The sequence below is a fragment of the Trachemys scripta genome, chromosome 18 (assembly GCF_013100865.1).
Source record: "Trachemys scripta elegans isolate TJP31775 chromosome 18, CAS_Tse_1.0, whole genome shotgun sequence".
In the NCBI taxonomy this organism is placed as follows: Eukaryota; Metazoa; Chordata; order Testudines; family Emydidae; genus Trachemys; species Trachemys scripta.
Window position 1 is genome coordinate 6,507,373 of NC_048315.1, and position 23,188 is coordinate 6,530,560.

At 40.5% G+C, this 23,188-nt stretch overlaps 1 protein-coding gene across 1 annotated transcript in view; it reads right to left on the reverse strand.

Annotated features, from left to right (window-relative positions):
* The window catches only part of C18H17orf64 (chromosome 18 C17orf64 homolog), a 10,774-nt gene extending 4,947 nt beyond the window's left edge, over window positions 1-5,827 (reverse strand). The window contains 5 exon segments of the mRNA XM_034752878.1: window positions 740-839; window positions 2,415-2,590; window positions 4,662-4,788; window positions 5,636-5,781; window positions 5,783-5,827. Coding sequence (XP_034608769.1) covers window positions 740-839; window positions 2,415-2,590; window positions 4,662-4,788; window positions 5,636-5,781; window positions 5,783-5,827 — 594 coding nt within the window.
* Between the last annotated feature and the right edge of the window lie 17,361 nt (window positions 5,828-23,188).

Below are 23,188 nucleotides of genomic sequence, written 5' to 3' on the forward strand. Positions count from 1 at the left end.
ATGTGTCAGTATATAATGCCTGCATCTGTAACTTTCACTCTATGCATCCGAAGAAGTGAGGTTTTTACTCACGAAAGCTTATGCCCAAATAAATCTGTTAGTCTTCAAGGTGCCACCAGACTCCTTGTTGTTTTTGTAGATACAGACTAACACGGCTACCCCCTGATGCTTATGCAGATTCACCTATTTTTCAAATCCCACTGGGGTCTCTCACCAAAGCTAATAGGAACTATCTGTTGTCATCAAAGGGCAGCATCTGGCCTTCTATCATTTTTGGCGGTAGAAATGAGTATTAAGCAGCAGCTATTTATTGTCTGAGAAGTAGCATGTGCTCTAGCCATCCCATCTACAGCTCTCTATGATTTCCAGTCTTTATAACTCATGCTAATCCATATGACAATGTCACCAGGTAGTGAATGGTGCTGAAACGCCCTGGAAACCATTTTATACTCCCAGGCTGCTAGACTAGTGAGAAGCTTCTGCCCGGTATAGTAAGATATATTGGCCAGTAGCTGAATGACTGTCATTGAAAAACATAGCAGGAACCGGAAGAATCCAAAGGAACTGATAGCCCTTGAGGAGACATAGGGAGAAATCCCGACTCTAGTTAAATCAGTGGGAATTAAGTCAACTATATAAGATGCCTGCCTGGTGTGATTAAAGGATCCCCTTAAAGCGAGTAAGCAGGAACAACCTACTGTAGTAGCTTTTCAGTTTGCTTTTGATTTACGGCTCTTACCAGAAACTTCGCCATTTGGTTGCTCTTACTGTATTTGTACAGTTTGCGCAGGTGTTTGGCATCAAGTCCTGAGAAAAGAGAGACAAATCTCCACAGCATCCTAGAGGAAGGAATGATTGAGTGAAGGCGTCTGCTTGAATGCAGATTCTTCCCTACCTGTTTTTTTTGCATCTGTTAGTGGTAATTCATTTCTGTCTCTCCCCTGTAACCAGGGACATACCCATTTGTATGGGCTTCTTTTTTTTTTAAGCTTATAAACGGCACACATGCACCCCTCCCCTTGGAATGTGAAGAGTCATTCTGGGGTTCAGGATTCCAGGCAGAAGGCTCACGTTTGTTATATAATCTTCAGCCATAGGGTCAGCATTTCTCATGAGACCCTTCCTGGTTTCGATAAAGGAAACTTCTGCATGTGGTTTACAACCCTTAGAAAAGAGATGGTATTTTCACCATAAGCTCATTCAGTCACCATAAACTGGGTTGCTTCTGATAATACAAGACGCTATTTGGCCCTGGGTTAAATTCACCCATGGTGTAAATCCACCGAGTGAAGTTAAATACCATTGGAATTACACCCAGATGGCCTCCATGTGTCTTAGGCACCGGCTAACAGGAAAACATCCACAGTGCTATCATTGATGAAACCGGACATATTGATTGGGTAGAATTTATAATCCAAATAAACCTTTGATTAAATTGTGGGCACTATGGTAGACTTGTGACACCATTGGAAATACCATAATAATACCTAATTGCTTCTATAGTGATTTGCAGGCACTTCACTAATTAACCCTCATACACTCAGGATATGGCTTCGCTGTAGCGTGAACAAGTTATTTACACTTGAGTTACTCCTCCCGAGTTAGCCTAGTGTGAGTGAGAGCGGCCACACTGTGAAATAACACGATCTGCTTTCGCCAGGCTGGTGCTGCACTCACTTGTGTGTGGCAATAAGATTTGTAAGGGTGCATCCCATGGTTCTTTCCACTGCAATAAGCTAAGCTGCTCTCGACGTTCTTTCCCAGTGAATTGTGGGAGAAACGTGTCTGTTCTTTGGGGCACACGAGGGGATTTGTGGGAAGGCATTGGAGGGCTGTCAGCACCTGAATGGAGCTAGCCTGTATCTACACCACAGAGCAGACATGTTATAGCAGCTGATGAGTTGAACAAACATGACGCTTAACTTTTATCCCCTGACTGGCCAGCCAGCCCAAGTTAAAAGCGCCACTACATTTGAGTGAAGGATTTTTGCACCTGGATGGGACTCAAATTAGGGGTAACACTTGAGTTAACTGGGCAGTGAAGACAAGCACACAGATACATCCATGAGGTCAATTTGTTTTCAAGTGTCCACTAATTTTGGATGCCCAACTTGGGATGTTAACGCCCTGATTTTCAGAGGTGCTGATTACCCACAGCTCCCAGTGGGATATAATTATGGGTGCTCAGAAAACCACACTCCATGAGTCTCAAGTGGGCACCCAACATTACGGGTGACTTCTGGAAATGTGTTTCCAAGTGATTGTCCAAATGCACACAGCAAATCGACGGCAGAGCCAGGACCAGACCCAGTTCTTATTCTCAGTCCTGTGCTTAATCCACTAGCCCAACCTTCCTTATAAATGAATGCTATTAGGACTGTATTGTCATTGCTAGTGTGAAAGGATTATCTTACTTCTTCCAGTGTTTGAGTTCCCAGGATTTGCAGTATTGCTGAAGAAACATATTGATGTGATCCCCCAGGATGGTCAAGTTTTTCTTAGTGTACTTCAGTTTTTTGTCCTTGGGAAGCTCTTGGGGCAAATCCAGTTTCCGAAGAGATTTCTTAAAGGGTCTCAGAAACTCCTTGCACTGTAAAGACAAAGAGCTCTGTGACAGAATATTACTGACAGAAGACAGGGTTATTGCTCTAAAAGTACGTAATAGGCATCAGCCAGTTACAGTCTCCTTCATAATATAAACATGTTATGCTGAAAAGATGTCTAATGTGCATTGTATTTAACTAGTGTAATTTATATGAACATAGATTAACTAAGCAAACGCATTTATAGCTAGTGTCTTCTTCAGAGACCATTGGAGTTGCACTGTTTGGCTGAGCCCTGAAGATTCAATTGGTGCATTCTCAGCATGGAACACAAAGGACAGTTGTCAAGTGTGCCTTCTAAGAGTTGTAAGGGGAGGGGTTTGAGGACTTGCTAAGGATGGGGGATGATTCTCTTTTGACATAAGGTACAAATGTAAATATCAATCTACAGAATTTACAAGATACCTCATTCTGCAACAAGGGGAGAAGGAAAAGCATTTTATATCATTCCCCATATACCTGGGCCCTCTGCTATGTTGTAAATTCTCTATAGTTTATGCGTTAGTTTGCAGAAGGTCTCATGACGTGTGTGTGTGTGTGTAGCAGAGTGAGCTCGCAGGCATCATTCTCTGGAATATGCTCTCTTCTCTTAGCTCTTATCTGTGGACACCATTTGTTTCCACACCCTTATTTTTCCTCCTAAGAAGGGGGAAAAGCTGCATTGCTGTTACACTAGCCCTCAGCTACAAAACTGTATTGTTTTTCCCTCCTCCTCCCCAACAGGTAGGAAAACAACAATACAGAAAAATACAGCAATAAGATCTCTAGGGAAAGAACCATTTTTTGTTGTGTATGTACAGCACCTAGCACAATGGGGTCATAGTCCATAACTTGGACTCTTAAGTACTACCACAGTGATAAATAATAACAGATGAAAGCACCGGTTACCCAATGACAAATAAAATAGTAGGGTGAAGCTGAGCAGTTCAGTCACACTAAGGGTACATCTACACTACCAGATCTGCGGGCAGCGATTGATCCAGCGGGGATTGATTTATCACGTCTAATCTAGACATGATAAATTGACCCCCAAACCTTCTCCCATCGACTCCTGTACTCCAGCGCCGCGAGAGGTGCAGGCAGAGTTGACGGGGGAACGGCAGCAGTCGACTCCCCGCGGTGAACACACCACGGTAAGTCAATCTAAGTACGTCAACTTCGGCTATGTTATTCACATAGCTGAAGTTGCGTAACTTAGATCGACCTCCCCGCCAGTGTAGACCAGGGCTAAGGCCTGCTGAAATTAGCCAAGTAATATCGCTTGCACATCCACTTACATTTCATACATCCATGTTTTATGTATCAATGTTTCCAACAGGTAAATCAGATTAATGCAAAGTGTATTTTTTTGAAGTTCTCTGAGCGAGAACTTCTTGCTGGAGAAAAATGCCGCCTGCGTTGTTCAAATAGAAGCTGTTTAGTTCTTCCTGTACAATGGTGGGTCATGATCCTCTGAGTTCTCATAAATGTCTGTCAAAATGGATTAGGAGTCAGTTTTGAAACTAAACACTCACATAAGTGGGCTAATTGAGACAGAAAATCATCAGAAGTATCCGATAACTCTGGGCGCCCATTTTTTTTTTTTTTTTTTAAAGAATGTCCAACTTGAGACCCATTGGCCTGGCTTTCATTGGTATGGTGCACCCGGAGCTCTAGTTGAAATGAAATGCGAGTTTGAGGTGCTCAGCCCCTTTGGGGGGCGTGGGGTGGGGTTAGGCCTAGATTTCTTAAGTTGAGTATCCAAAAAAGTGAGTCATGCAAAACTAGTTGGCCACTTTTGAAAATGAGTCTAAGGGACTGGCCCAAGACCACACAGTGAGTCATTATCAGAAGCGAAAGAAAAGGAAAAGTCTGTTATTTACTAAAAGATCATAAGTTATGCATGACTTGGAAAAAAATTAATGAGACCAGAAAATCCTCAGCACAAAGAGAATGAGGTATTTCATCATGGTTTTTTATTCCCTTTCCCTCAATGTTTTGCAGCTTTTTTTCCAGTCTGTATGAGAAAAGAGATGGGTCATTCACACTTCTACTGCTAGCATCAATTTAATAGCTCACAATTTTGAAGGTGTCCTGATCAAGGCCGTCAGTGTAGCAGATGAGCAAACGTCCAGCTGGTATGGTACTCGAACAGTTCTTCAAGGGGATTGCCTCCTTCACCTTGCTGAGCAAATACTCATTCTCTGTTGTCTACAAATTGTGAAGTTAGTATATGTTAATTTTTTGATCTACACAAACTTGTGTCCCATTGTTCAATGTGGCACAGGACAAACATTATCCCCCGGCTGAATGTTTGAACAAGGGACACTATTAACACTGTCAAAAGCATTTAAAATGTGATTTTTCAAAGGTACGTAAAGGAGTTAGGTACCAGACTCCTACTGAAAGTCAATGGGAGTTGGGTCCCTAACTTCCTGAAGCGTCTTTGAAAATCCCAGCCTCAGTACATTACAAAGGAAATGTTGTAGATATCTCTTGCTTCTAATGACACTAATCCACTAGGAGTTGGAATTTATTATTGATAACTAGAACAATAAATGTATTGTGCTAAGTTCTGCTCCAAGGTCAGACAAACCTTCCATTGACATCAATAAGATCTGTTGTATTTAACAGAAGCCAGTTTTACAAAAGCTCACCCAGTGAAATCAGATCTCCCTGGACTGGGTGTAAACTCCCTTTTCCATCACTGGGAAAACAGCTCTCTCTTTGCATTATCTGTGAAGGTGAATCATTTATTTGTGTCATCGCTTGTGAAGGGCATAACTACACAATGGAATACATGTTTACATTGTTTGAAAAAATCAAAATGGCTTGGAAAAAAATGTGTAGTGAGAGAAGTTCTCTTATCTACAGCACATTCTGTTCTTGGGTGGCACTTCAAAAAAACTGTATCCCAGATTACTCTACAGAGCTAAAAGATGTGCAGTGGCCGCGCTGTTCATTTTCCGTCTCCTTTCCACAACTGGCCTGTGCTTTATCCTCACCTTCCCTCCTCCATATGGCCAAATTGTTTCTACACCTCCCCTCCGCATACCTGGCTGGCTGTGCCATACCCAGCTGGGCAATTCCAGTCTCCCATGCTTATCTTCTCTCTAGTCTGACCTGCTTCTGGGCCCACTTTCTCCACTTGGCACGGTCCATTTCCTCCACTCTCTGAGACCTCCATTCTGGCAAGGGAGGGAAGGGAAAGTCGCCCTGTGGCTAGCAGCCCAGCTTGCCAGCATTTGAATCCAAACCTGCTTGTGTGACATCACCTCTGAGGCACGCTGGTTCTGAGTTCTACAGCTAAATGGAGCAGGGACGAGGACCTGAGAAAGAAGAAAGCTGCAGCCGCTAATCTCCCAGCACAGGGTCCTAATGGGCAAAGGCTTTATCCATCAGACTCTAGACCAGTACTCTCCAAACTTTTTTGATCACACACCCCTATCAGTAAAAAATTTTTGAGCACGCACCCCCTGCTCGAACTGCTGAAGCAAAAAAAAATAAATAAAAGCACTCCTCCTGCCGAGCACCTCCAAGGATCCTCTTGCGCACCCCCTGGGGTGCACGCACCCCACTTTGGAGACAACTGTTCTAGCCCAGCAGCTTACCCCATGACATGAAGTCATGACCTCCATTTAAAAAGGGAATTTAGCTCCAGCCAACCAGGCAGCAAATGTTGGATTTACAGCTAGTGCTGCTTGTTAAGATGTTCAGCATTATGTCCTTTTGGGGGCAGGTGGAACAATACTTTCTTCAGTACAGTTGTAGATATGGGACCCTATTCCATCCTTCAGTACTCCTGAATTCTCAGAAAGAGGCACTGTCCCTTCATGCTTTTCCACCTAAGGCAGGCCAGCAGGCTGCAACCTCTCTCTCATGTAGCCCTTACCACAATTATCTATGCCATCCTGGATTATTTTACTGTGGGGGCTGTCCCTAAAGATGATCTAGGCCCTTCAGCTGAAGGAATGCAGAAATCATGCTTTTGTGGAATGGGGGAACTGCTATGACCATAACGCCCTTATTCTATATGCTGTACAGGCTGTCTGTGGCTCTGGACCCTGTTTATGACATTAGCTATAATGTTTAATGCCCTTAGTGCCAGCAAGTTCAGGGACTGCCTCTCCCATTACAACTGCTGAGGCGCTTTTTGGGGAATTTATTTGTATTATGGTATATTGCCTTGATGCTCCAACCAAGACTGGATGTCCCATTGTTAAGCATTGTACAACTTGATAGTAAGGGCTGGCTCCTGGCTGAAGAACTTGCACTCTAGATAAACAAGACAGGCCAAGAGTGGGAGAAAGGAAATTTTATCTCCGTTTTGCAGATGGGGATCAGAGAGAGGAAGTCATTTGACCACAATCACACAAGAAATCTGTGAAAGAGTAAGGGTGAGGAATTGAATGGGGAGGTCCTGAATTCCAGTCAAGTACCATCATCACAAAACCAACCTTTTTCTCACATGGCTTCCAGGACCAGCCCCAGAGTATTCTCACGTCAGGTTTCCCCCCCACTATTTTGTTCAGCAAGGCCCTAATGTGGCAAACTTCAAGGCATGTGACGTTGCCAAGGTTGTTTGTTAGTTTAATTAAAGATTGGATTGATGTATTTCTTTGTCACCAGCCGAGGCCAGGAGACTCTGTAGAAAATTATAGGGTCTTGATTCTTAATGAAGCCCTGTGGGATGACTGAACATCTTGACCGATTGAGGTGGGAAGAATTAGCGGAATTCAAGGCACTATGTTGCTAGGATGGTTCTAGGTGTGATATAAGTCTCTAAGACTAGGATCTTCAAAGGAGCCTAAGGGAGTTAGGAACCCAACTCCCACTGAAATTGGGTGTCTCTTACACTTCTTTGAAAATCCCAGCCTAAATAAAATCAAATTATTTTGTGTTGCTTTTCTGTTTCAAATAGTAGAGACTTTCTCCTTTCAAAAGAATCATAGAATATCAGGGTTTGGAAGGGACCTCAGGAGGTCATCTAGTCCAACCCCCTGCTCAAAGCAGGACCAGATTTTACCCCAGTTCCCTAAATGGCCCCCCTCAAGGATTGAACTCACAATTCTGGCTTTAGCAGGCCAGTGCTCAACCCACAGAATAATATATTGCACTTGCCAGATGGTAACTGGAAAGGCTGGGGGAGAAAAGGTTTTTTTAGACGTGACTCTGGGAATAAACTACTTTAAATAACATTTACTAGGGAAGAATTATCAACCCCCCACCACACTCTGACTAGGCAGATAAATATAATTGTTCTGGCCCTTTGTACATTTAGAGTAATTATGCCAGCTGTGATTCAATTATGCCTGTGTGCCGGGGAATCTTTAAGTGTAACCTCCAGTGCTCTCATCTCATTGCAAATCTCTCCTGAAAAATCACTCTGATAAGTGAATTGATCATTTTCTGTGGCCAAAATGTTGAAATATGGATACCTACAATCAGGCATCTAACACCATATTTTAAGTAGATGTAAAATCTGGGAGGACAAATAGATTATATATCTAATTTTTCCCACAGCAGAGGGTAACGCTCCCTGTCCCCTTTAGTCAAACACACTGTAGTGTGATAGTATTCCCAAGGGAAATATCCTCCATTTTCTCTGGCAGCGCTTCATTTCTAATCATTCTTAGTAATGACAGAGTGCTCTACACTTTCAAAATGCTGTGCAAACATTAACTAATTAATCTTTCCACCAGGGCAGCTCTTTTAGTGCAAGATTAGGCAGATTTCCAATAAGCAAAGATTTGTGAAGCAGTTTCTTTTTAAAAATAAAAAAAGTAAATACAAAATATCAGGTTGTAGGGTTGCTATGACTTTATTTAGGTGTAAACATAGGTGCCATGTGTGCTTTAATGCATTATTGCATACATGAATAAGTGATGCAATGTTTACATACTGATCGGTCACCAGTAATTTGTGTTATACAGAGGTAGCTACAAGGGTATTTGACCTTACACTTGGGAGTCAGCTGAGACTGCAGGTGGTGTTTATTCAGTATATAAACTAGACTGGCATTGCTTAGATACAGTACAGTGTGCTTATAGCTCAAGGTCACTATTTCTTTGTCTCTTGCACTTAAGAAGTTTTATCATGTCGGAGGTTTTTTCTGCTTTTTTCTATATGCATTAGTTGACTAATGGCCAAATTCTACCCTCAGATATTCTGTGCAGCTTCCATTCTAGCCAACGGGGAGGTATGTGTACACACACACAGATGCGCACACACACACATCTGAGGACAGACTTTAATGATTATTTTTTTAATTAATTGGGTGTAAGGAAGAAAGAAAGGAAGCAGAATGCGGACTATTTCCTCTGCAACCAGGAGCTACCAAGAACAAAGTGTGAATATCTTCATGCTGTAGATAACTACATTCACGCCCCTGTGTGCTTCCATGAGCAGCTTTCTAGATTCCTCCCACCCCTGCCCACCTGCCTGCCTCCCGCATTGTCCTTTGAAAATTCTTATTCAGGGCCTTCCTTTTTATCTCTGAAATCTGACCAGAGAGACATGGGAAATTGTCAATATCTTGCCACTGATACATGAAGAGACTTCCTTGGTACCTGAAGAGACTATGTGCTCCATGAGTTTAGAATGGCAGGGGAAAGGCGGAGTCTTTAAAGTAATAGAGATTTTCTGTAAAGCAGTTCCCTCAGCTTTCCCACTGCTCTTCCAGATATCTCCCCTTCTTAAACCTTTATGTGCATGTAAAGCTTTGTCCCCCTCTAGTGACTAGGCCATATGGGGGTTATGAGTCTGTATAACCTTTTGAGGTAACAGAGTTGGGTCTTTAAGAGCAGGCAGTAGAAGTTTATGCTTTTTAGATCTACAAGTCCCAGGTTGCATCCTTACTATCAACAGCTAACCCAGAGGCATCGCTACTGCACCTCTCATGCCTGATCCCTCCTTGTCAACAATAGCATCCCGCTTTGTGCTCTTTCCTCAGAGACTGTGCTATTTTTATGCTTCCTATTTTGGCACAAATGTGCCTCTGTTCCTTAGTGCTTCCAGCCAGGTGCCAGTTCCTTCATTAATGCTACTTGTAAATGCTAGACTGTACAACTATTTTTTTTAAGCAGCCTGGAGTCCTGGGGAACTAGAAAATAGGTTATCAGCATCCTCTGAGCAGCTTGCGACTTCCAGATGACCAGAGACAGAACAGTTAAAGGGCCTTTTTTATTGTCCTTCACTTACTTCTTACAAACTGAAATATGCATTGTTGGTGGCCTGTTAACATGTCTCATTCCTGTTGCTGTGGCTTATGAAAAAGTCTGAAGTAAATGAGGTATTTGTCAATAGCGTAACTTACTCTTCAGTTCATGTTAGATCACATGGTCATATAAATTGCGCTAAGTGATGCCTGCACCTGTTGAAAAATAAAACTGCTTCACTCCTAGCAAACCCGGCTTACTTGGCTTTGTACTGACTGAAATGCGGATTTTGCAGATTTATACTTTTCTTAACCTCAAGTATCTTTCCTCAGATAACGATTCCCTGGTGCAGTATTTAGATTTTTCTCTTTTCAAAATTAAAAGAACAAAGTCAAATTAAAAAAAACATGGACCAAATCCTGCTCGCTTTACTAACAAAAGTTACCCACTTTTGAAGTCCTTGGGATTACTTGCTTTTATAGTTTAAGGCAAATATGATGTGGCTTCATATTCTGAAAAAGCACATGTTCTTCTCTGTTATTAGCAGCCATTCATACTTTGAAAACTGAAAGAATGTCAAAGATCTAATTTACTTTTCACCATTTGTGCTGCTGGTTTACTTACTGTACTCCTTTTACCTTGGGCAACTAAAAGAGACAAGTGACTTTCATTATGTGCTAGCCAACTTCATTTTCAGATTCTGATACCTTAACACAGGGTTGCAGTGTTTGAGTCACAAGCATTTCAGAGAAATATATTAAAAACCTAACACATTACAAAATCATAAAAACGCTTCTGTTAAGATTAGGTTTTTTAAAAGACTTTTATTGTTAGTTTAAATTTTGAAACTAACCTCTCTGATGGTGGCCCTTTAATATTAAACCCACACTCTTCATGTGGTTTGCTATGTGAAAATGAAACCATGGCAGTTGTGCTGTCTTTACATTTTGAAGGCTGGGAGACAGCCCTGATGGATGTAGGTTCAACTCCACTGACATCAGTGGAGTTGAACCAGGGATTAACTTGACTCACCAATTTAAAAACACATTAAACATACTAGGAAGGCTCTTGAAATTATCATGAGAATCAATGTAACACACATCAGAAAGGTCTGCATTGTCCCTTGTCATGAGAATGTAGCACAGGAAAGCTGGGGACTGGGAAGACGTGCAGAGAAACATAGTGAAGAATAAAAGCCAGACAGGAACTAGTAAAGCAGGGATAGGAGGCAAAAAGAGAGAGATGGGAGAGCAATGAGAGAGAGAACTAAAAGCTGGGTTGTAGGGAAGAAAGGACTAAAGGAGAGCAGAGAGGAGCCGTAGGGCAGAAGGGAGGCCGATGAACTTCTGGAATAAACAGCGAGAGAGTTTTTAGTAGTTTTGCAATAGAAGACAAAAGCCTGGGGGCAGAGAGAGAAAGACAGAGCCCAAGAGACACCTGCAGGTAGAGAAATGGGGCCATAGAGGAAGAGACACCTTTGGGGGTAGCCGGAGTTCTGAACTTTGTTTTTATTTAACTAAATGAAAAAAGTGTAACTCCTAGAAAGACACTTACAGGAACAAAGAACCCAAAGCCCCAGAACCAGGGAACATCAAAACTAGCGAGTGGTGAAATGAATGGGGGAGAGAACTGAGATGAGGAGTGCTAATGCCTTGGATAATTCAATCTGAGAATATCAAGTTTATGGGACTGGGAGAACTGTGTCGTTCTCCGTTTTGTTATGCTCTGTGTGCATTTGTTCGGTATGCAGTTTCTTTTGAATTCTAACCGGCTTCTCCTGATGATGTTCCCTGTGCCTCGAATCCTGTCCCTCTCCCAATGAACTAGGCATCACCCTCATTTAAATTCCAGTTTAAAATGTACTCCTCTGTAAAGTCCATAAACTTAACTCAGTAACAAAAGGAATTTCCCTCTGGAGTCCCCCCTGTGTCCATTTGGTAGTGTCCGTCTATTTCAGATTGGAGAAACAAGGTGGGTGAGGTAATATATTTTACTGGACCAACTTCTGTTGGTGAAAGAGACAAGCTTTCAAGCTACACATAGTTGTTCTGGTTAGATTTCAGATTAAGGCAGGCACCTTGCTTTCTTCAGTGTCTTGTAGAGCTCTGAAAACCCTGTTGCCACTTAAAAATAATAGGCAAACCATATTTTTATTAGATCAATGTTATTCTAATCTTGTATTAATATTGCTGTGGGTGTAGTAGTATACTGTAGACTTTGTTGTGATAGGCAAAAAGAACCAGCACTTGTGCTATTTAATTTCAGCTATATTCTGATTCCCTCCTACCAGACTGAAAATGCTAAATACGAGCCTTTGTTAGGCATATAGGGATTTGGAAAATTATTGCTAATTATTGCAGTTGTGATATGTAGCTTAATTGATGGTTTCCAAGAATTGAAAATTATATAGGCTTAAATAATATATTAAGTGCTTTTATGATCTTTCACAATATTCTGGTAACAAAGAGGTGCATTTATACTGTTTATAGCATATGATAGGCATAGCTTATTCAACATTTGTCTACAGGAAAAAGATGTCTATTCAAAAGTGCTTTTTATAAAAAAAAAAAATTCACTTACTAGAATTACAGTTTAACAGTAAAAGCATTGCTAGAATCAGGTATAGCAGAGGTAGTCTCTTTGTGAGTTTCCCTGACAAGGCTCCAGTGTCCAGACCTGCAATATCTTTGCTAGTACAGGTCACCTGTGATGAAGCGTGTGTGGGGTTTGTCATAGGGATTAACTAACTAACCAGTAGGTTTTGTCCACTAGCCACGAGGTAAAAACTATCAAAATAATTTTTCATTTGTTATCTGATTAGATTTGGAAATGAACGCTGCCCTGGTGGAAGAGTAATTAATTAACTAATTCTGCCATTAAATCTTTTGAAACATTTGCTTTTTCAACACATGCTTTTGTGTTAATGAAGAATAAACATGATATGCCATCAGTTACCGCTTGGCTGAGCAGATAAGAAGGAAATAAATGTCTGCTCTCAACTACTGTAAATACTGTTTTTAATCTATTTATCACCAAACAAAAAGTAGCTACTGTGCATGTATTTGTAATAATTTTTATATCTGCTCTTTCCCCAGCTTTCTTTGTCAATAGTCATCTAGTATTCAGGTTGCAAAACATTTTAATCCAAATTAGTACTTAATTCTGAGGAACAACTTTATAACCCTGAATACATTTATTTATTTATTTATTTCAGGATTTAATGAAAAGATATTTGTCTAGAACATTACAAATTCTCTTACAGTTGGGAAATCAATGCTCCATTATTATGGTTGGAGTTTAAATCTGTTTAATTGAAAAGTAAACTTCTGGGGTATTTTTTTATCCCTTTAGTAATTATCGCTAATACAAATCCTGCATGTCATGAAGGTCAGTTACACCACTGTCAGTCTGGACTAATTCCATCAAAGTCAATGGAGTTAATCCAGATCTACGCTAATGTACATCTTCCTTGACTTCAATGGAGTTACTCTGGATTTTCACTCATGTCACTGACCTGTATAATAAGATGTAATCTATTCAGGCAAAACTCGCATCTGTTTCAATTAAAGATGCCGAAGGAGTTCAGGATCAGGTCTACAGATATTGGCAAAGGTCCTCATTTCATATCACTAATGCCTATCTAAAAAGGAAAACAAGAAGTGTAGGAAAGCAGTGCAGCTTTGATCCTTCATCATATAATGCCCTGGATCAATTATTTTCCCGTAATTTTTCTCCTTCGTTCCTCCTGTTTTTCCTGGCTTTTCTAATATTTCCACTGCCTGTCACCTGACTTAAGCATTGGCTATTAATTGCTATTAATTTTATATTTAAACAAAATGTGACAATAGCAGGCAGTGAATATGTTTCTCTAGATCAAGTGTAATAAATAAGTGTGAAGAGGCGTTAGTCAGAGGCACACTGAATCTGCTGAAGCATTTATATGTAGGTCATGTAGCACTCAAGAAGATTCACATATATCAGAAAGGAATTTGGCTTTAATGAAAAAAGGCTAGAGATTGTTCTGACCTACAACATGGTACCTAATGACAGGAGTATCTTGACTAATTGCAGGTATTACTTATAATGGGCTATTAATCATAAATATTTCTGCTTTGTGAAGGAAGACCTCTCAGGTTAAGCAGGGTTGTGTAGGTCTCTGGCTTTCCTTCTTCCCAACTATCCATTTAATCCTTCTAGTGTCTAGCGACAGAAGATGTGAAACATTCATTCTTTGGCTTTCCAAACCACCAAACCGTCGTGTATAGTTTAGTAATTAGAAGGCTGGGGGTTGCAATTCATTGAAGACCTTCAGTTTGCTAATTGGACTATGAAATGTTTTTTCTGCTGGTTTTCCTGTACCTTTTAAAAAATCTTCCTGTAAGTAGTAAACAATATGAACTTCCCAGTCTGATTTCAGGGACTTTGGAAAACTGTATTTGACAATAAAAATGGCGAGGCTGGGTAAGGGAATTATTCTGTAGGTATTAGCAAGCTTATGTTTGTACAGCACTTTAAAGGTTATAAAGTACTATATAAATGCCAAGTATTATGAGAAGTTGGCTGGAGGAGGACACACTGTTAGTTCAAAGCCACATTCTGATTGGCCCCTTGGACCTTTTCAAGGTCACATGTGCATCAACTTCCAATGATGAACAGCTGGCACCTTATCACTAAAAGCCATCATCATCAACCATCATATGTGGGTAAAAAAATTAATGAGAAGATAAAGCAAATAGAAACTATCTGGGAGCGGAGGAAATATATATACATAATACACATTTGTGAGTATATAACCAGTAGTTCCAGACTCCTTTTCTGCCATCTATGATGTGAGATACTATGGGACTGTAAGGTCTGCCTGCTGATAAGGTCATAATGATTGCTACATTCCTGTGTGTTGGGTGTGGTATGTTTTGCAGTTTCAATGTTTGTTCAGTGTTTATCAACTAAAACCTGATTTAGTAAATAAAAAACATTGGCCTTTTATATCAAGAACGTAACTGAACAATTGGAGGTGGGGAATTAACTAAAAGTTCATGGCAACATTGCGTAAAGGTGTTGGCTACATTATATGTATATATCGTTAAATAACAGACCCCCAGTTGTTTTACTATTTTGAAAATAACTAAGGGAAATCTTTAAAAGAATGTTTCTGCTTTGACATAGGTAAAAGATATTAGCTGGGATTTTCAAAAGAGCCTAGTTAGATGCTCAAGTTCCATTGAATTGGAGTTGGAGAGTTAACTCACTCAAGCACCTTTGAAAATCCAGCCATTGCTATTTATTGTTAGCCTCCAGTTGCAGAAGTTCTTTTGATAGACAGACTTTATGTAACAACACCAGAAACCCAAGATAAACGTGTGCAGCCTTATGCTCCATTTAAAGTGAAAGGGTATAGAGCTAGGGAACTTCACTTGTCTAGTTCACTTGTTTAACTCTGGCCCAGGTTGACAGCGTCTGAATATGATTGTGACCAGATTAATGTTTAGGGGTTTAAGTGAGGAGAGCCGGTTGTCTTGGTCTAGACCGTGGACAAAGCTGCCACCACATTTCATCCTCTTTTTGACCATCTCAACTGATCATGAATTGCACGGGCTATGAAGAAGTGAACTAAGCCAGTGGTGACCCTGGAGAACAATACTTAGGCTCATTAGTGAGGTAGTGTGAGTCAGACTGCACTGCGGCTGCTGATGCTGTACTAAATGGAGGCCTTCAGAGTCCACAGGGCTGTCACTTAGGCATCCTTCACGAGTGCTAAATTCACCTGAAATGAAGGGGGAAAAGCCATTCCTTGGGTCTGAGGTTACAGCAGTTCTGTGTAGGCTGCAGTTGTACTCACAGTTATGAGTCACGTTTATCATTTTTAAGGCAGATTTAAAAATTTTGTTTATGGGGCATTTGAACCTCACCCTCCCAGAGTTCAGCTGTAGAGGCAGATCACAGAAATGATCAGCTATTGTACCAAGCATGGACAAGGGGTGGCCTAACTCAAACAGCAAATGGACCTTCGAACCTGTTAGCGTAATGAGCATGAATCGCCCTTTTCAGATATATAAACTAGTTTGATTTAGCTAAGACAATTGACAAACAAAAATCTCAGTTTAATTAATTTTAGGGGGGAAAACTCTCCCCCCCCCCAAGAGAGGGCCCAATAGAAAAAGGTAGGTGGAAAGAATACAGTATCAGTTTGCCCCCAAAGCCCCAACAGACTGCCAACGAAGTGGAAAGCCGGTGTTTGGTGAAATGTGTTCCTCCTACTGCTCCATCAGCTCTTAGCGAAATGTTCATATTCAAAAGTGGTTCCACTGGGTAGCTTTGTTTAATCTTTTGTCTTTAAAAAACAAACAAACAAACAGAAGATATTACAGATCTGGCACCCAGCGGGGGTGAATGTGAGGGAGATGCCATTTCTTGTGTTATGGAGAAAGTTGCCTTGTTGTGCCCAGTGGTGAGCTGGTGCCTGCTGGGCATTAGCATGATGTTACACCACGGGAGCAATGTCGAGTTGTAGCTTGACTCTTTTGAGATGGGGGGGGGTCAACATTTCAGTCACTTTTGTACTAAATCTTTCCATTTGATCGTGTATTATCGATTACCAGCACTTTCTCTCTTCACACCACTTCCTCTTTTGTTGCTGTGGCTCTTACTATAGAGAAATGCGTCCGTGCTGTTCCTAGTGACTCAGTATTTTTGTATGCATGACAGAATACAGAATAGCTTTTATTAAACGTGTTTGCTTTTACATCACAGAATTTCTTGACAAGAGATAATGCTATTCTCTTACACAGAGACAACACTGTGAGATGGGAGATCTATATTCCCATCAATTTCAATTATGTTGATAAATTACAGAGTGTTTCACTTTATGAATGACACATTTTTGGAATCAGGTCTGCATTTTCCCCTTTATCACAGAGAAGAGAATTTTTTAACAGCAACAGCTTTGCCAAGTTCATCTGTTCCCACAGAGTTCACTCCAGCAGCTTGATTAATTTTATCACAGTGCTGAGCACTTCTGCATATACAGCATCATCACACAAGTTGCTACAAAATAAGCAAGTATGTGAAATCTACATAATTTGCTAACACATAAGTTACTCTTGCCTTGTGGCATCCACAAATTGCTGCACCTTTCTTCTTTTGGAACAGGGACAAATTTGCAAAGTCTGTAAGAAAAGAATAATTATTGCTATTTTCCATGTTAGCAAATCTCATAGGCCTGATTGTGTAACCCTTACTTTCATGAGTGAAGACTAAATGTGTGAATAAGAGATTCAAGTTTGGGATGTAGCTTCTGTTATTTTCTTTAGGTGTGGCAGAGGCAGTGTGCAGAGGCAGTGTTTCTTAAAGTGTCAGACCAACCACTAAAGTTAAAACAGCTACAAGTGCAGGTAGCCTAGTTTTCTTAATTCATATAGTTTCTCTTATTATTAATGGAAGCTGTGTTGATGCACCAAGTGGAGAAATATACGACACTTTGACTATGTCTAAGCCTGCCATGAACCCACAAAACGAAGGCTACAAACTAAGCCAGGGGAAAGATGAAGAGCACAAATGCAAATATGACTTCCCTTGTTAAAGTGAAGTACAGTTACAGCTGAACCCTGAATAAGTCACAAATTAAAAACGTGGGATGACTTAAAAAAAGGAGGATTTGTACTAATGAGAATAATGAATCAGCGGAAAGGATGCACTAGCACAATTTATTGTTGATTGGAGACCATGCTCTTAATTTTTTTGTTATGAGCACTGGATTCATTAACACTATTTGTTTTTTAACATGGGGGAATGGTTAATAAGTACATAAAAGATGTGAATATTTTAACAGAAAAACTTATTTCAAAACACAAGAGAGATTACTGTGAAATAACCTAATTTTTAAACCACATTTCCTTATCTGTTTACTAATAATTAGTTTATTAAAACTAAATTCTACTAATATAAATCTATTTTCCCACCATTAATTCAGTTTTCTTTACTGTATTTCCTACAGTATAGATAATTAAAACTTGTAAGTCTGTGGCCCATTTCTGCTTTGTTCCTGTACCAGGACAATGCTGCAATATTAAGGTTGCAAACAGTACCGAGGCAATGTTTATGTAATAAAGGTGTGACGCATAGTAATGCTGGTAAGAGGTTGTTCTTTTATTTCCTGGCCTTAGTCACATGTAGCACTGTGGTGAATTTCACCCTCTGGTTTCTCTGCAATACCACTTATTTCCTGGAGAATACGGAATGTGCTGCAAGAGGCTACTATTTGCATGTGGAGTTTTGTTTGTATTTTCTTGGAGGAAACTTTCTTATTCCCTCCTCCCCTACCCCATTGATTAGTCTAGAATTAAATTGGCAGGTAGTGACTTGACATTTACCTCATTCATCGTTATATCTGATAATTAAAAAATTAAACCATCTGACTACGCACATAGCTAGCCTATGTTAACACACGTCTTTGCTGTTCCCCACCCATCCTCCCTCTGCTTCTTCCTAGTGTTATATTCACTGTTGCATCCTGTCTTACATTAGATGGTGAGCTGCTGGGGGAAAGGATTGTTCTATATCTGTCCAGTGCGTAGTACAACGGGATCCTAATCCTTATTGGGGCCTATATGTGCAACAGTAATACAAATGATAAGAATAATCATCCCTGCCTTCATTTCTTCCTCGAGTTTTTTGCCAGACTGGGGGATACAGATAGCTTTGTTTGCGGTGTTTTTGCCAAAGATTCTAGCGGTATGTCTACACTGCAAAGACAAACCCGTGGCCCCAAGTCTCAGAGCCCAAGTCAATTGACTCAGGCTCCTGGGGCTGAAATAGCTGTTGGACATTGCGGGTTGGGCTGGAACACAGGCTCTGAAACCTGGCGGGTAGGGAGGGTCTCAGAGCCCAGGCTCCAGCCTGAGCTGGACTGTCTACTTTACACTGTTATGTTCAGACCCACAGCCTGAGCCCCATAAGCAGAAGTCAATTGATCTGGGCTCTGAGATTCAGCGAGCAGGTCTTTTATTCAGAGCCAGCTCCAGGCACCAGCCTCTGGGGCGGCACATGCTAAGGGGCGGCATTCCGTCCATTCTTGGGGCGGCTCAGTCCGGGCGGCTTTTTTTTTTTTTCTTCGGCAGATCGGGCGGCTTTTTTTTGTTTTGCTTGGGGCTGCAAAAATGGTAGAGCCGGCCCTGTTTTTATTACAATGTAGATACACCCTAAGTGACTTAAGAGCACAAGGCCTGCTGAAAGTTAATGGGACTTAAGCTCCTGAACTGCTTAAATCATTTTGAAAATCCCATTCTCAGTTATCTCCAGACACCATCTGAGACTAGTATGTCAGACCTTCAGTATGGACCCAGTCGGAACAAAAATGCTTGTTCATTTCAAAAGATTTTTAAAAAGTCATAAAAACATTTAATATCACATTTTGTAAGCCTTTCTTCAAAACCTAACTGTATCTAAACTACATCCTATTGGTTTTTTTAAATAACAGCCTCTTCCCTTCAGTAATCACCTTTACATCATCAAATTTTTAAAAGAGTGATCTCAAATGTTATTTAGTTTTAAGTTTGTTGTGTGTGTGTTTTGCAAAGTGTTTCTGTAGTGAAGGTACCTTATGAATTACCGTAACTAGTTGATTTCATAGTACTGGGAGGGGAAGTCAACAGTTGATGGCTCCACAACATCAAGAACCTTTGAGAGAAATCTATACTAAGCTCTCTTGTATGTTAAATCCATAAATGCTAAGCATGATGCAGCATGGAATTCTGAGGCATCTGTTTCATTCGGGTTGTGTCTTATTTTCAACATGAGCGAGTTTGAGAGCTCTTGGCAGCATTAATGACAAATGCTATCATTAACTAGTTCTCTTTTAAAAGTGGAGGCAGTGCAATGATCTAAAGTCCAAAGTACCTTGATGTGTCCATTGAATGGCTTTTACCTGGGGAGAAGGCAAAGGCTGCAAGGGAGGGTTTTAAAGTCCTGCGGTTGTTTATTGATTTTATTTACCTCTCTGAAATTGATTAAGGCAGAGACCGTGAAGAAGGGCTTATTTAGTGGAAAAGAAGGGAGGATAAGCTAAAAGCTTTTTATCCCTTGGACAGTTGAAACTTCCAACCTTACAGCACTATTGCTTCAGAATTCCCAAGCTCAAATTTGTGGCTACTATTCACAAAATATACTTGATAGTTGGCTGCACTCGTGTTGGAATGCGTGAGACAAAATTCCCTTGGCAAAATCATAATCTACAAAAAAATTAAAAAAGAATGATAATCTACCCATAAGCCAGTATCTGCAGCAGTATTATTGTTTTATGTATGGTAATTGGCAGCAGTAATAATAGCCTTTTATCTGTACCAATAAAAAGACTCAAAGAGAAGTGATATTCAAAGGGGAATACCTAGGAATGCTTGGAAACAAGGGAGTCTTCAGTGCCATGCAGTGTTCTCCTGCTGAAGTTTAGAAATGAAAGGCTCCTCTATCTACTGTTGTCTTGGATCCTTAGCATCAGTGGTGGTGTTGTTTTTGGTACTGCTATTCTTTAATCCCATGTTCCCTGGGTCCAGTCAGTATCTTGAAAATTCCTCATCTGGTCATTCTGTGAAAACACCACTTTGTCTCTTTTGTAGGCCTTTATCTGTTTAACCACCTTTTCCAATATGACATCAATATTTTGTTCACTTTACTGCTCTTCTGCATCTATCTATGTCGAAGGCTCTGGGGCGGGACTGATGTATTCTCTTTGGAAGCACCATATCTACTTATCTGGTGTTATATACAAGTCCTAAATGACACCCATGTGTTCTTCAATCGTCATCCATACCTGTAGGGCTGCACTAAATCAGAAGATAATGAAACTTTGCAAATGTACTGTGCTATGTAAATACTAAGTGCTTTACAAGCAACAATTAATGCTAAAAACATCCCAGGAGGAAGATAGGCACCGAGTTACAGTGACTTGTAACAGGGTTGGGCTTAGAACTCATATTTCTGAGTCCTGGGTTCATTCTATTAGACCACACTCCTTCTTAGTCTTCTTGTTCACCTGTATCACTTAAACAGACCCAGATTTACTTGATTCCACCCTTACTGAACTTACTGAAGTGTTCTTTTTGAGTCTTGCACCGGACGTTCTCATGCTGCTACATATCTTACTCTGGTGCAATCCGTTACTCCCTTGTTTCATGTGGGCCCCTACCTCATCAGCTTGTTTTGAATTCAAATCAATTTTGAAGATCAAGTGTCTTCAACAGATGTCCGAATATGAATTCCTTTCACTGTCTGCCTACTGCAACCCTATCACCAGGACCCTGTTCATCAGACTATTGTGATGTTCTTGCATCAGCCTGGGGGGCTAACAAGCAGCCTTCTCAAAGGGTGGCAGAAATGCTGCTGGGTGAATGAGGTGATTGAAGATAGCTATGTAAGAAACATGTAGCCCACCCTCTGTATCACATATGCAGCAGTTACCACGCACTACTCTTCACACTGGTATTTTATAATTATGCCAAGTCCTTTAAGAGAAAATGGGTGCTAAATAGTCAGCAAATAATGAAATAAAATGAGACAAAGCATTGTATGTAACAAAGCATAAATACAATAAATCAAATCAGTCAAAAGAATAGGGGTCTTTTACATGTCATCATTATGGATGAGTGGCATGTTCCTAGATGAACATTGAATTAATCTAATAAAGATCTAAACTTACTGTGTCTCAATTTAATTTTAATTTGATATAAAATGTTACTGGAAGAAATTATATAAGTTTGCTCTCCAAGACCAGGCTTCATTATAAATGTAATGGTGGATCAAATCCTACATTAGTGTTTAAAATCTTATCTCTATTAATCTGCTTTGGTACCTTTGAGAACACAGTTAATTTAATCTGGACAAAGACCTAGCCATCATAAAGTCTGTTTGTTTTCCCAATCTAGAACTTCTTTCATTGTTAAACCTGGGATTGCCCATTGTGCAAACTCTCTGATTTGTATTTTAAAAAGGAATAGATAAATAAAGTTACTTCTAAGCATTTTAAGGCAAAATTCTAGTGCTTCTGAAAGATCATTTAGTATTTTGTACCACAGAGAGGCTCCTCCTGAGATTTGGGTTCTACTGGACTAAGCACCAGACAAACACAAAGTAAGACAATCTGTGCTCAAAGAACCTCCAGTTTAAATGGATAAGTTACACAAAGAGTGGTGAAGGGTTACACATGGGTTTTTTAAATGTATCATGTTTATTATGTTAGTGCCTAGTGGTTTATTGAGAACAGGGCACCATGGTGCTAGGCACTGTATAATCACAGAATAAGACACAGTCCCTGCCCCAAAGAGCTGACAATCTAAATAGATAAGACAAAGGGTAGGGGAAAGAGATAAAACATACAAGCAAACTAACATGGTGATGGCTGCAAGAGCCATGTTAGTTCTGTGATTCTCCCCCCCCCTCCTTTTTTTTATTTAAATCCTTTCAGTTGGGTCATGTTAGAACGGGGATTGTTAGATGGAAAGACAAAGGAATGGAGGAGGTTGGAGACTGTGAAGGAGAAGGTGGGAAGGGTTGGAGCCGGGGCGATAATGATGAGTGTGAAAGATGTAGAAAGCAGTCTTATGCCATCATCAGTTTCCATTAGTCCCTCATTCAATTGCTTTCTACAGTTGCTCTCCTAACATTGATTCCTGGATGCCCCCCCCCTCTGCAGTTTCTTCCAAACCCACATGACTGCAGGGCACTGCAAATGTTATCATCCCTGTTCTACACCTGTCAAACAGAAGCACAGAGAAATTAAAGGGACATGCACAAGATCACTCAAGAAGTTCCTGGTGGAGCTAGGAATTAAACCCAGATGGCCTGAGTTCCAGGTCAGTTCCTTTAACATGGCCATCTTTCTTCTCAAAAGATACTAGAATGAGAATAGTAGAGAGTGAGACAGAAGTCCTTTATCTATCCACAGAATAAGTTAGACATCATTAGCAGGTCAAGTCTTCCCAATATCCATCAACTCAGGATTGAAAGCTCTTCTATAAGAGGATGTTTTCTCATGTGTTCAATCCAGTCACATGACACTGTGATAATGCTGCAACTCCCACCTTCTTCCATGGGCTGTGTCCTATATGAACCATACTTGGGCTGTATTGGCCACAGAAACCAGTTTTCTACATTTTCTAGTTGGAAGTGACCCAGACTATGTATGTTTCTAGGACTAATACTTTCAAAGGTAATCATATTTTAGTTGTATAGATAAGAAAAAGTATCAGAATAGCAGCCGTGTTAGTCTGTATCCGTAAAAAGAACAGGAGTACTTGTGGCACCTTAGAGACTAACAAATTTATTAGAGCATAAGCTTTCGTGGACTACAGCCCACTTCTTCGGATGCATCTGAAGAAGTGGGCTGTAGTCCACGAAAGCTTATGCTCTAATAAATTTGTTAGTCTCTAAGGTGCCACAAGTACTCCTGTTCTTCTTTTT